This window comes from Protobothrops mucrosquamatus, unplaced genomic scaffold, assembly GCF_001527695.2.
Source record: "Protobothrops mucrosquamatus isolate PMUCROS unplaced genomic scaffold, P.Mucros_1.0 scaffold3581, whole genome shotgun sequence".
NCBI lineage: Eukaryota > Metazoa > Chordata > Lepidosauria > Squamata > Viperidae > Protobothrops > Protobothrops mucrosquamatus.
Genome location: NW_015389546.1, coordinates 41,348 through 55,496, shown reverse-complemented (window position 1 = coordinate 55,496; position 14,149 = coordinate 41,348). Strand labels below are relative to the sequence as shown.

At 49.3% G+C, this 14,149-nt stretch overlaps 1 protein-coding gene across 1 annotated transcript in view; it reads left to right on the top strand.

Moving 5' to 3' along the window:
• Window positions 1-14,149, top strand: part of CNTFR (ciliary neurotrophic factor receptor) — a gene marked incomplete at its 5' end in the record, with an annotated part of 105,607 nt that overhangs the window by 86,373 nt on the left and 5,085 nt on the right. The window contains 2 exons of the mRNA XM_015827259.1: window positions 1,742-1,905; window positions 13,195-13,375. Coding sequence (XP_015682745.1) covers window positions 1,742-1,905; window positions 13,195-13,375 — 345 coding nt within the window. The remainder of the gene's footprint in view (window positions 1-1,741; window positions 1,906-13,194; window positions 13,376-14,149) is intronic.

The window sequence follows — 14,149 nt, the reverse complement described above, 5'->3', positions numbered from 1 at the left end:
GTTGCAGCATCTCCAGGGTCTTGTGATTTACATTCAGATGCTTGGCAACTGATTCATATTTATGATGGTCACAGTGTCCCAGGGTCATGTGAAATGACCAAAACCTGCTGCAACCACCCAGCAGATGGGGGGAATAAAAACCAAACACCCCCCACCCCACCCCCGCTGCCAATCCTCAACAGAAATGCTCACAACAATGAAAACCTTGGACAGGAGGAAGAGCATTGCCGGGTGGGCAGGCAGGTGTCTTGCTTGGCTGTGGCTTGGGGGGCACTTTTTTCAGTGGTATTGTAACTTCAAACAGTCACTAAGCAAACTGTTGTAAGTCCAGGACTACCTACACTTTATCACTTTTTTCCTTTTTTTTTTTTTTTTTTTTTGGTCATCAAGTTTTTGACACGTTGCTAGGCGACTGGTGGTACTCGGGTATTGCCATATCCTAAAAGTGGTACAATGGGTGAAAAGGTTGAAAAACCCTGTTCTAGTCCAATCCCCTGCTCAAGCAGGAGACCCTATACCAGTGGTGGTGAACCTATGGCACGCGCGCCAGAGGCGGCACTCAGAGCCCTCTCTGTGGGCACGCGCATCACGCCCTGGAGATGGCAACTGTCCCTCTTCAACCAGCTGCCTGCTAACTCGCAGAGGTCCCACATGGCCGGTTGCATCCTAGCATGGCTGGTTTCCCTCCCCCCCCCTCCCATCCCTCCTGGCCTCACATGCTCTCCTTTTCCCGGGCACGACCCACTGCATCGCCTCCTCAGCTGTCGGACGGCCGTCCAGCTCAGAGGTGGCTTCTCTGAACTGCTGGAGGCGGGCTGCGGAGCCCCAGAGTGCGCCGGTCGATGAGCCAGCAGGCTGTCGCTGCTGATGGACACCGTCAGCCCCCATGTGCTCGCTGGCCTCTGTGTGCGGGGGCCGATGGTGTCAGGCAGCAGCTGCCCCAGCCCCTGCCTCGCCTTGCCCTGCGACAATGGCACCCCCGCCCTGCCTCGCCTCACCCCGCAGGATGAGCCTCCTGCCCACCGCCCACCTGCCAGAGACCCCTGGATCTCCCCCAACCCTGCCCGGCCCCCACAGGCATCCCTCCCCACGAGCAACATCGAGGTGACCACACCCACCTTAGCCACACCCACCCAGTCTGCCATGACCACAGCCATGCCCATCCAGTGGGCCACGCCCACCTGGCACCCGGCGATAAATAAGTGGGTTTTGGGTTGCAATTTGGGCACTCGGTCTCTAAAAGATTCGCCATCACTGCCCTATGCCATTTCAGTCACGTAGTTGTCCAATTTCTTCTTGAAAACCTCCAGTGTTGGAGCATTCACCGCTTCTGGAGGCAGGTTGTTCCACTGGTTAATTGTTCTGTCAGGAAAATTCTCCCTAGTTCTAGGTTGCTTCTCTCCTTGATGAGTTTCCACTGGTTGCTTCTTCTCCTGCCTTCTGGTGCTTTGGAGGATAGGTGGATCCCCCTCTTCATTGTGGCAGCCACCCAAATATTGGAAGACTGCTATCTGGTCTCCCCTGGTCCTTCTTTTCACTAGACTAGATATGTCCAATTCCTGCAACCGTTCTTCAGTTCAAGGTCGGGCTATGGAATCCCTGATGCTATCTGAGCTTGGGGGATTCTGGGAGTTGAAGTCCACAGGTCTTCCAGTCGCCAAGGCTGGGCACCCCAGCTCTAAGGGATGCGCCTGAACCTCTCGCCACATCTTAATTCTCCTTTTTCGCTTCCTTGAAACAGTGAAACCAGATCCTCCCGAAAATGTGATCGCAAAACCGATCCCTAACAACGCCCGGAGGCTACTGGTGACCTGGCAGTACCCTTCTTCCTGGCCGGATCCGGAGTCCTTCCCTCTCAAATTCTTCTTGAGATACCGACCGCTCATCATTGACCAGTGGCAGCACGTGAGTGTTCCCCCCCCCCGGCTTTCCTTTTAGGTTGGGGGGGGGAAAGAGCCAGAGGCTTGGCAGAATGCATGTGCCCCCCCCAGCACTTTGCCTGCACCCTGGGGCATCTTGGTGGGTATTCAACAGTGGTGATGGCAGGGGGGGCTTCCTACCGATTGAAACGCTTTTAAAAAGAGCATCCAGGTTCGTCTGGCTGGCACAAACAGGTGGTCCTCAACTTACAGCCATTCATTTAGTTACAACAGCACTGGAAAAAAAGTGACTTAGGACCGTTTTTCGCACTTGCAGCACCCCCACGGTCACATGATGTAAGTTCAGACAGCTTGGCAACTGACTCGTATTTGTGACGGTTGCAGTGTCCCGGGGTCATCTTTTGCTACCTTCTGAAAAACAATGGGGAAGCCGGATTCGCTTAATGACCATGTGATTCACTTAACAACTGCAGAGACTCACTTAACAACGGGCAAGAAAGGTCGTAAAATGGGGCAAAACTTATATAACAGCTGTCCAGTTTAGCAATGGAAATTTTGGGGCTTATTAGTGGGATGTAAGTCAAGGACTTCAATCTGGTACTTCTTGTGTTTTGAAGTAGTCTCGGGGCTCCAGATCTGTGTGTGTGTGTGTGTGTGTGTGTGTGTTTGTGTGTGTGTGTGTATGTGTGTGTGTGTCAGCAGCATGACCCAGCCCTGCTATTCATGAGACTCTGGTTCAGCTCCTTCTTTTTCAAGAGGTAACTGGACTTTCTTGTTTTTCTTTGAAGACTTTCGCTTCTTCAGCTGAAGCTTCTCCAGCGCTGACTGGGTGGTGGTGAAGGATTTATACTCCTTGCAGACAGCTGGTCATTGTGGACTCTTTAAAGCAGGGGTCTTCAAACTCGGCCCTTTTATGACTCGTGGACTTCAACTCCCAAAATTCCTCAGCCAGCGTGCCATAGACAAATGGAAGGAATGTTGTCATTTCCATCCATTGCATCAGGGCGATACCAAGTGCATCACAGCATCATCCCCAAACGATGCAACAGATGAAAGTACAACATTCCTTCCCTTTTTATGACCCTGTTATTTCCTGACCCACAGATTCGGTTCAGTTTGTAAACAGTCTCCCCCCACAAATCAGCAAGCGTTGTTCTGCTTGCAGAGAGGAAGGTCTGGAGCCATGGAGGAGGGGGAGAGGGGGGGGACACGTGAGGCTGATTTAAGCAGCCCCTTTCATCTGGCCAAAATTGCTCCCATTTTGCGAAGTTGCACCTGGGCCATGGGGGATCTTTGGGGTTTCTCAGGGCAGGTGTCTTAAATTAGTCTCTTGCTTTCTAGCCTTCGCGCCCCCCCCCCCCTCAGAATCGCTGCCTGCATCGGGAACAGAGGTGGAAGGTGGGCCCTCCGTCCCCAGCCCCCGACTTAGGGGGCAGGGAAGCAGAGGCAGGGACACACACACACACACACACACACACACACGGGGCAGTTCACTGGGACTGAGGAGCAGGGAAAGGTCTCAGGTTGAAGGGCAGACGCGGGGTGGGGCAGGCAGCCTTCCCCGGACCGGATGGGCCGAGTCCCCCTTCTCCGGACGGACTCTTCGCCCGCCCCCCCCCCAGTTGCGCCTGGCTGCCCCCACCCGCCTGCCCTTCCCTGGCGGCCCTCCCGGGTCTGATTCAGCTTCTCTCTGCCTTCAGAGAAGGGCTGTTTGCAAAGAGAGGGGGGCTAAAAAGCTGCCGCTGGGCCCCTTGGGCCCCTCCCCAGACCCACGTGCTTGTCACACACACACACATACACACACATTGCATCTCTTTCCCCCCCCCCCCCATTGCATCTCTTCGCCAAGCCCGGCGTCCTCCTTCCGAGCTGGCGGCGGCTCCAGGCGGGATGAAAGTACAGGTTGCAGTTCCGCCGCTTCGGACGCTACTCAGCCGCTGCTCCCCGCCACCGCCGCGGCCTCGGCTTCGGCTTCAGCTTCAACCGGCCTTTCCTGTAAGCGAAAAGCGCTTCCGATTGCTGGGGGAGCAATTTGCTCCCCCCCCTCCACTAGAGACGTGAGGGAATAGCTGCGCTACTCCTGTACTACAGGTTCAGTAATTCCCAGCTCTGGGGGGGGCCTCTCGGGGAGGAAGACCGAAAGCTTCCCCCCCCCCCCCATGAGAGATCAAACCTCAACTTTGGACAGGACGGGGGGGGGAGGAGAGACAGGTGCCCCACGTCCAAACTAGAGAGAAGGTTTAAGCAATTTAGTGTTATACCCAGGCCTTGTATGTTCACACCGCCTTAAATCATTCCCTGCTTAAAAGTTCCTCTTTGCTAAGAACTTGTGGGGTGGTGGTGGGGGGCAGTCTAGGACCTTCACCCTCAGGTGACTGGTGCACTAAGATGACCCCTCCCCTCCAGAGAGAAAACAGGGTTTGTATGAATGCACAAAGGGGGAGGGCAAAACTCAGCCAGGAAGTCTCCTGTGTCTGTCTTTCTGTGTGTGTGTGAGAGAGGGGGGGAGGGAGGGGGGGAGAAGGAAGGAAGGAAGGAAGGAAGGAAAGAAAGAAAGAAAGAAAGAAAGAAAGAAAGAAAGAAAGAAAGAAAGAAAGAAAGAAAGAAAGAAAGAAAGAAAGCTGGACACATCTGAAATGGTAAAGGTGTCCAGCTTGAGTAAGCAGTTGGACCAGAAACATATGATAGAAGTAAGGAGAGAAGGAAGGAAGGAAGGAAGGAAGGAAGGAAGGAAGGAAGGAAGGAAGAAAGAAAGAAAGAAAGAAAGAAAGAAAGAAAGAAAGAAAGAAAGAAAGAAAGAAAGAAAGAAAGAAAGAAAGAAAGCTGGACACATCTGGAATGGAAGAGGTGTCCAGCTTGAGCAAGCAGTTGGACCAGAAACATATCAAGCAACTAACCTAGAAGTAAGGAGAAATTTTCTGACAGTGAGAACATGGAGCAAATTGCCTCTGGAAGTTGTGACTGTTCCAACACTGGAGGTTTTTAAGAAGAGGTTGGACAGTCATTTGTCCAAAATGTTATAGGGTCTCTTATTCACGCAGGGGGTTGGACTAGAAGACCTTCAAGATCCCTTCCAATTCTCTTATTCTGTTACTCTATCAATTAATCAGTGGATTAATTAGTAGAACCATTTGCCTTCAGAAGTTGTGGGTGCTCCAACACTGGAGATCTTCAAGAAGAGACTGGACAGCCATTTGTCTGAAATGGTATAGGATGCATCATGCCGAAACCGCGCCCGCCCCATTGCCAGCAATGGAAAAAAAGTCGTGATACATCGTGACACATGACGTGACGTTGCGAGTTTGACACCCTTAGTACAGGGTTTCCTGCCTGAGCAGGGGGTTGGACTAGAGCAGGGGTTCCCAATTGGGGGTGCGAGATGATATTCCAGGGGGTGTGAAAACGTGGGTTTTCAAAATTATAGTGTATATGCCTAATTTGTTGCCATTATTTCAAACTTTTGTAAGGGGTGCGAGAATATATCAGAAGCGTTCTAGAAAAGGTTGGGAGCTGCTGGACTAGAAGACCTCTAAGGTCCCTTCCAAGTCAGTTACTCTGTACACTAAGGCAGAGGTCCCCAACCTTTTGGGCACCAGGGACCGGTTCCGTGGAGAGAGGTTTTTCCGTGGACCAGAGGTTGTGGTTTCTCCTGCTACCTGCATCCCACGAATGGGACTTCGCTTGTTTGTGTGGACCAGTTGCTGACATGCCACGGCCCAGTACTGGTCCACGGACCGGCGGTTGGGGACCCCTGCCCTAAAGCATCAGCCAATCAAGCCCAATTAGTTGGCACCTTTCTCAAACTGAATCCACGTCGCTTCCATTCCATAGTCCAGGTCAGGGGTAGGCAACCTTGGCTCTTTTATGACTCGTGGACTTCAACTCCCAGAATTCCTGAGCCAGCCACGCTGAGGGGAAAGGGAGAGGTTTCCAAGCTGAGCCAGGGTGGCTCAGGAATTCTGGGAGTTGAAGTCCACGAGTCATAAAAGAGCCAAGGTTGCCTACCCCTGGTCCAGGTCATTTGTGCATTGGGTGATGATGGAGTCCCCACCTCGTGCCACCTTCCATGTCAAGGCAGAACTTCTTAAGAGCCCCCCCAACCCATGGGGGCATTCGGCACCCAGACAGGCAGGCTGGGTCTCAGCTTCCGTGACTCGGCCTGGGAGATTGCTCAGCCTTTGCTTTTGCCTCAAAATTTTCCTTCTTTCCCCCGACAGACGTTCCTGTTCTGTCTCCTCAAACACCCGCCATTAAATATTTAGGGCACCTTTTCTTTTTCTCTGGCTTTTAACTTTGTAATTCAAGCCAGATTGCCCTCGCTTCCTCCTCCTGCTCCATCGCCACCGGCCCGCTCTCTTAATGCACTCAGATGCTGGCTTTAATGGATTACCTAGGATGCAACTGGATACCTTTGACTAATGGATCACTAATAGCCTGTTTCTATTTTGCAGGCTCCTTTGGTTAACTCAACCCCCTCCACCCACCCACCCAGTGCCCACCTCCCATCTTTGCATCCTGGCTCTCACACGTGTTGCCAATCATGCAGCCTTCCAGACCTTCCTCCTCCCACCCCGAGAGCCCCTCAAACCTGCCACTGCCCAGGAAGAGAAAGCCAGGGGCCTCACCAGAAGCCGGGCCCCAAAGGTGGTAGAAAGAGTACAGAGAAGAGCAACAAAGATGATTAGGGGACTGGAGGCTAAAGCATATGAGGAACGGTTGCTGGAATTGGGTATGTCTAGTTTAATGAAGAGAAGGACGAGGGGGGGCATGATAGCAGTCTTCCAGTATCTCAGGGGCTGCCACAAAGAAGAGGGAGTCAAGCTATTCTCCAAAGTACCTGAAGGCAGGACAAGAAGCAACTGGATGGAGACTAATCAAGGAGAGAAGCAACCTGGAATTAAGGAGAAACTTCCTGACAGTGAGAACAAGTAACCAGTGGAACAACCTGCCTCCAGAAGCGGTGAATGCTCCAACACTGGAGGTTTTTAAGAAGAGACTGGACAGCCATTTGTCCGAAATGGTATAGGATTTCCTGCCTGAGCAGGGGTTTGGACTAGATGACCTCCAAGGTCCCTTCCAACTCTACTATTATTATTATTATTATTACCTTCTGCAGGGGGAGGACCAAATCCCAGAATCCACCTTGCTAAAAGTCAAAGAAATATGACAGAGGAGCAGTGATCTGCCAGTGTGTTCAAGCAGAGGATGGACAGCATCTCTGAAGAAGTCAAATCCAATAAAGGAGAATATCTGTAGCTCAGGGTTGAAATGAGTGATCCTTAATGCTCTCTCTGAGCTTGGTTGTTTTCTTGCAGACGTTTCACGACCCAAACTAGGTAACATCATCAGTGCTAGAAGGGAAATGGGTTGGCAGAGAGGAGGAGGAGGAGGACTGTGGGGTCTTTGATGCTCCATGAGCTTTTCTTGCTGATGTTTCCTGACCCAAACTCACGGCCACTGAAGATGTGACCTAGTTTGGGTCGTGAAACATCTGCAAGAAAACAACCAAGCTCAGAGAGCACCAAGGACCCCTCAGGTCAATCCCACCAGTTCTCAGGAAGACTCAAAGAAACTGGGCCAGATTCAAAGAAAGGGTAAGGAGAAGCTTGAAGACTAGAAACCCACGTTCTATGAAGGGAGGTAGAAAAGGTTGAATAGGTTGGACCTTGGAAGAGATGACCAAGGGCCCTTTCCAGCTCTCGCATTCTCAGAACGTCTTCACCGGACTGTTAAATGAATTGCGGAGGGGTCCTGCAGAACCTGGTCATAAAAGTTAATGGTGGTCACATCCCTTTGATCGAATCTCCGCCGGTGCTTTGTAGACGTTGCACTCACAATCTCCATATAAATGTGCAGAGCTTCAGTTGCACCATCAGGGCTACCAGCTTGCCTTTTTTTGAGCACATCCTGTGGACGCCTGTATCAGGAGATACTAAGGTGGCCATGAGTTTAGAAATCCAGAGATGGACCTTTAGTCCCTGATGGTCTTTGTGCTCCCTGCCTGGTTGCTGGGGATGGTATTACACTTGGGTGCTGCCCAGGACCTTCTCAGAGGCATCCTGTTGGCACCACAGGAAAAAGACGCCAGAAATTTTCAGACGGGGGCCCCTGATTTTCATTGAGGTGGTTCCCCTGAAAGGTTGTTGACCTGCTTTTCATAATACAATCCTGGATCCAATCAGGAACAAAATGAGTTTTATGGTGTGTAAAAATGAGTGCATGTGTGGCTGTGTTAATTAGTCATTTGCTGGCTACCACTAATTAGTTAGTAAACCATGTCATGCCAAACCAGATTCTTGGCCACCATTGCAACATGTCCATCTCTTCCAAAAAAAGACTCCAAGGATCTCTTCAATAGAATAACAGAATCACAGAGTTGGAAGGGACCTTGGAGGTCTTCTAGTCCAACCCCCTGCTTAAACAGGAGACGCTATACCATTTCAGGCAAGTGGCTGTCCAGTCTGTCCAATCTCTTCTTAAAGATCTCCAATGATGGAGCACCCACCATGTCTGGAGGCAGGTTGTTCCACTGGTTAATTGTCCTCACCGTGAGGAAGTTTCTCCTTAGTTCCCGGCTGCTTCTCTCCTTGATTAGTTTCCACCCATTGTTTCTTAACTTGCCTTTTGATGCTTTGGTTGATAGGCTGACTCCCTCTTCTTTGTGGCAGCCCCTCAAATACTGGAAAACTGCTATCATGTCACCCCTAGTCCTTCTCCTTCACTAGACTAGACATACCCAATTCCTGAAACCGTTCTTCGTATGTTTGAGCCTCCGGCTGCCTGATCACCTTGACCTGTCCATCCTTTCTCCAGTGTCTTTCCCTTTTTCACTCAACCTTACACTGGGCACAATCCTAGTCCATCATAACTGAGTTTTTCTAATCTAGGCCATCACCACTTCATGTCACACAGTGTTAGAACGTCATCTTGTGCTCGCTGATCACCACTTGAAGGGATCAGTCAGTCTTTTGGGGAATTGTTTTAGTGATCACTTCATTTATTTATTTATTTTACTTTAAGTTTTCACGTTCATAATGAGCCTTCCTGGCCCCTTTTTATAATTGTCTTACCAAGTGGGGTCGTCTGCATATCTTGGATAGTTTCTGGGTATTTTAGACTGTCGTTTTTTCCGTTCTCACCACTCTTAACGATAGATTCACTGAACGATAGAGACGATATAAGGGGACAATTTACCTGCTAATCTCATTCGCTTCTCAATTCTGAGAGTTGCTTCAGGCTGGTTTGTTTGTTTGTATGTATTTTTGAGGGGTCCTTGGTGCTCTCTGAGCTTGTTTGTTTTCTTCTAGACGTTTCATTAACCTAACTAGGTAACGTCATCAGTGCTAGTGGACTGATGATGTTACCTAGTTAGGGTAATGAAATGTCTGCAAGAAAACAAGCAAGCTCAGAGAGCACCAAGGACCCCTCATTTCAGCTCTGAGCTACAAATATTCTCCTTCATTGATTTGGTTTTTTGGGAGGGGTCACAGCTCCTTGTTTGTGGGACGTTTGGGTGCCCCTATTAGTCTTCCTTTATCCCACAGTCTCTCACAAGCCAAAGGATCAGACCCACAGTGAACAGAGCCAAAGATAAGCCTTACATGTACTCGGTCGGTCATTATCCATCCTCTCTTAGCTATCTGATCTCCTGTCTGTCTCTCGGCCTCTTCGGAGCATATCCTGTTCAGCTAATATTCCTTTCTCCCTGCAGCCTTCTCTGAAATCTCCGAAGCAGAACATTAACTGCTGCGGGAGGAGCGGGTGCAATGATTGCTAATTTGCGGATCGTCTTGTGTCTCCCTTGTTGGGTGGAGGTCCCTATCCCAATCTTTTCTGAGCTGTAGGGTTACTAGCTACTGAAAACCGAACATTAAAATATTATTGATTTTTTTTTTTTTTTAAAAAAACTGTAATTAGGCCAACAGGCAATGCAACCCCAAGTCAATTAGGTGGAGAAGAAATTGGAGTTCTGGCAGACTTTTAGAATCACGGGGCTGGAAGGTACCTTGAAGGTCATCTAGTCCAACCCCCTTGCCTAAGGCAGGAATCCTCATACCATTTCAGACAAATGGCCGTCCAGTCTCTTATTAGCAACCTCCAGTGTTGGAGACCCACAACTAATGGATGCAATTCCTCCTTAGTTCCAGGTTGTTTCTCTCCTTGATTAGTTTCCATTCGTTGCTTCTGGTCCTGCCTTCAGGTGCTTTGGAGAATAGAATGATACCCCCCCTCTTCTTTGTGGCAGCCCCTCAGATATTGGAAGACTGCTATCATGTCACCCCTAGTCCTTCTCTTCATTGTTGTTAGTTGTGAAGTCGTGTCCGACCCATCGCAACCCCATGGACAATGTTCCTCCAGGCCTTCCTGTCCTCTACCATCTTCTGGAATCCATTTAAGCTCACGCCTCCTGCTCCAGTGACTCCATCCAGCCACCTCATTCTCTGTCGTCCCCTTCTTCTATTGCCCTCCATCTTTCCCAGCATTAGGCTCTTCTCCAGTGAGTCCTTCCTTCTCATTAGGTGGCCAAAGTACTTGAGTTTCAACTTCAGGATCTGGCCTTCTAAAGAGCAGTCAGGGTTGATCTCCTCCAGGACTGACCGGTTTGATCACCTTGCAGTCCAAGGGACTCGCAGGAGTCTTCTCCAGCATCATAGTTCAAAGGCCTCAATTCTTTTGCACTCAGCCTTTCTTATGGTCCAATTTTCACAGCCATACATTGCAACTGGGAATGTATTACTTACCTAATTCCTGCGTATGTTTCAGCCTCTCACAACCTCTGGAGGCAAGTTGTTCCACTGATTAATTGTTCTCACTGTCAGGAAATTCCTCCTGATTTCCAGGTTGGATCTCCCTCTGAGGATCTTCCACTTGTCCTGCCCTCAGGTGCTTTGGCGAGTAAATAGACATCTTCTTCTCTGTGACCTTCAGGTATTGGGAGATGCCATCCTGTCTCCCCTAAGCCTACTCTTTGTGAGGCCTAAACATACCTAGATCGCTTAGCTGTTCATCGTACAACGTAGCCTCCAGAGTCCTAATCGTCTTCGTAGCTCTTCTTTGCACTCTTTCGAGGCGTCTTTTTTATATGGTGGGAAGCAGAACTTTATCTTCTTAGGCTCATAAACCCACAGGGAAGAGGTCTATACAGAGGAAATAAAAAATGTGTCTTCTCTGGGAGAAACACTGACAGAGGAGGGCAAAATATTAGGTGCATTAAATCATTCCATACTGGATAAATTGAAACCAGATGGCTCACTGGAAGCACCATCCATGCTCAGATATTGTGGGGACGTGTAGATCCGGAGTCTGGTGGCGCCTTTTTAGACCAACACATGTTATTAAAAGAATATCGGCTTTTGGGAATCCAATCCATGGGCTGCAGCTAAGGAACGCCGAGGCTTTTTAATAACATATTTGGGGGACCCTTCCCCCAAAGACCCCATATCTGGGTCTTATAGAAACCATCCCATAATGCAAATGACTCGAGGAAAAGATCCTGGTGCTTTATAAAAATGGAAAGCAATTGAAAAAGGAGAGAATATTATCCCTGTTGACATAAGCATGATCTTCCAAGGACTCAAGAAAGCTCTGCCTGACAGACAATACTGTCAAAATAATGTCCGCTGGGTCACGAACGCGTGGAGAGTGAAAAACCACAACAACGGAAAGCGTCGGATCTTGTTTGTTGATGTAGCCTTGCCAGCAATTGAACTGTCTCTTCTCCGGCGGATTTCAACCGTTGAGTTCTTGTTTCCTCTCTGCCGGGCACGTCTCCGTTTGACAGCTGGACTGTTGGCTGTCAGGCCTCATTCCTAATATTGTCTCGGCACAGATGCTTCTATCTGATGACCGTCCTCTTTGGAAGGACTTCAGCTGCAGGAACCGGGTATGGCCAGTCTAGAAAAAAGAAGGACTAGGGGTGACATGATAGCAGTCTTCCAGTCTCCGAGGGGCTGCCCCGAGGAAGAGGGGGTCTGCCTACTTTCCAAAGCACCAGAAGGGCAAGACAAGAAACGATGGAACTGATCAAGGAGAGAAGCAACCTGGAATTAAGGAGGAATTTCCTGATGGCCAGAACAATTAACCAGTGGAAGGGCTTGCCTTCAGAAATCATGGGCGCTTCGTCACTGGAGGCTTTTAAGAGAAGACTGAAGAGCCACTTGTCTGAAATAGTCTAGGGTCTCCTGCTTGACCAGGGGATTAGACTAGAGGATCTGCAAGGTTCCCTGCCAGCTCTATTCTGATTACAGAATGATAGATAGATAGATAGATAGATAGATAGATAGATAGATAGATAGATAGATAGATAGATAGATAGATAGATAGATAGATAGATAGATAGATAGATAGATAGAGATAGGTAGATAGGTAGATAGGTAGATAGGTAGATATAGATAGGTAGGTAGGTAGGTAGGTAGGTAGATATAGATATAGGTAGGTAGGTAGGTAGGTAGGTAGGTAGATGATAGATAGATAGATAGATAGATAGATAGATAGATAGATAGATAGATAGATAGATAGATAGATAGATAGATAGATAGGCATGGTGGTGCAGTGGTTAGAATGCAGTATTGCAGGCAAACTCTGCCAACTGCCAGCAGTTCAATCCTGACCAGCTCAAGGCTGACTCAGACTTCTGTCCTTCCGAGGTCAGTAAAATGACCTAGATTGTTGGGGGCAAGATGCTGAATCTGTAAACTGCTTAAAGACTGCTAGAAAGCACTGTGAAGTGGTATATAAGTCTAAGTGCTGCTGTTATTGCTATTAGCCAATCTCCTACATCACTGCATTTGTCCCAGTCCAGATTTTCCTACAGGGTCACGTTTTTCCACTTCTCAATGTTTGCATTCACATGTTTGGGGTGCCACACTCTTCCCCCTGTATGTTGCGTTTAGTGCCTCTTTCAATTTTCCGTAGAATTCCTCAGGATGTGCCAACATGCCCAAGGAGGGCACAAATTGGTGTAATGCTGAGGTTTGTGGGATATCCACTCGATTCCAACAGCCACTGGACCCTGCCAGTCACCGTAGGTTGTGACATTTGAACCTGTGAATGAACAGGCCCAGTTCTGGGAGTCCACAAGTCATAAAAGTTGCCAAGGTTGGATACCTCTGGACATGCTGGCTGGGGAATTCTGGGAGTTGAAGTCCTGAAGTCTTAAAAGTGGCCAGGTTTGAAGACTCCTATTGTAGAAAGCCAGTGAAGTACAGTAGTACGCAGGGCTTCCCTTGGAAGGAATCTCCAACTTTCAAGGCTGTGATGGATGGGTTGAGTCTCCAGAACCTTTCCCATAATCCCTCCCTTCTCACCCCCACAGGTGGAGCTCTCTGATGGGACCTCCCACATCATCACCGACGCCTATGCCGGGAAAGAATACATCATCCAGGTGGCCGCCAAGGACAATGAGATCGGCACCTGGAGTGACTGGAGTGTGGCCGTCCACGCCACACCCTGGACGGAAGAGCCGAAGCACCTCACCACCGAAGCCCTGGGAGCAGGTGATGAGCGGGAGAAGCAGCCAGCCTTGCAGTGTTGGTTTAATTGTGGGAAGGGGTGGGGGGACTCATTTGTGAGTCATGATGCACAAGGCAGCGTCAGGCTACCCAAGTGGAACCTCCTTGTTCAGAGGCAGCCTATCGCAATACCACACTAGTGAGGCCGCACTTGGAATAGTGTGTCCAGTTCTGGTCACCACAATACAGAAAAAGATCTTGAGACTCTGGAAAAAGTGCAGAGAAGAACAATTAAGTAGATTAGGGGACTGGAGGCGAAAACGTACGAAGAACGGTTGCAGGAATTGGGTATGTCTAATCTAGTAAAAAAAAAAAAAAAGAGCTGGGGTGACATAATAGCATTTTCCACTCCTTGTGGGACTATCACAGGGAAGAGGGGGTTGATTTGTTCTCCAAAGCACCTGAAGGCAGGCCAAGAAGTAATGGGTGGAAGCTTGTTAAGGAGCAATCCAATCTAGAAGTAATGAAAAAAATGTCCTGATAGTGAGAACAATTATTCGATACTGTAGAACGGTTTGCATCCAAGCTCAGAGAGCTTCAAGGACCGCAAAGTTCTCCTCCTCCTCCTCCTCCTCCTCCTCCTCCTCCTCCTCCTTTCCACCAACCCCGCTCCCTTCTAGCACTGATGATGTTTCCTAGTTGGGTAATGAAATGTTTGCAAGAAAAAAACCCAGCTCAGAGCACTAAGGACCTCTTCCTCCCCTCCCTCCTTCTTTCCTTCCTTCCTTCCTTCCTTCCTTCCTTCCTTCCTTCCTTCCT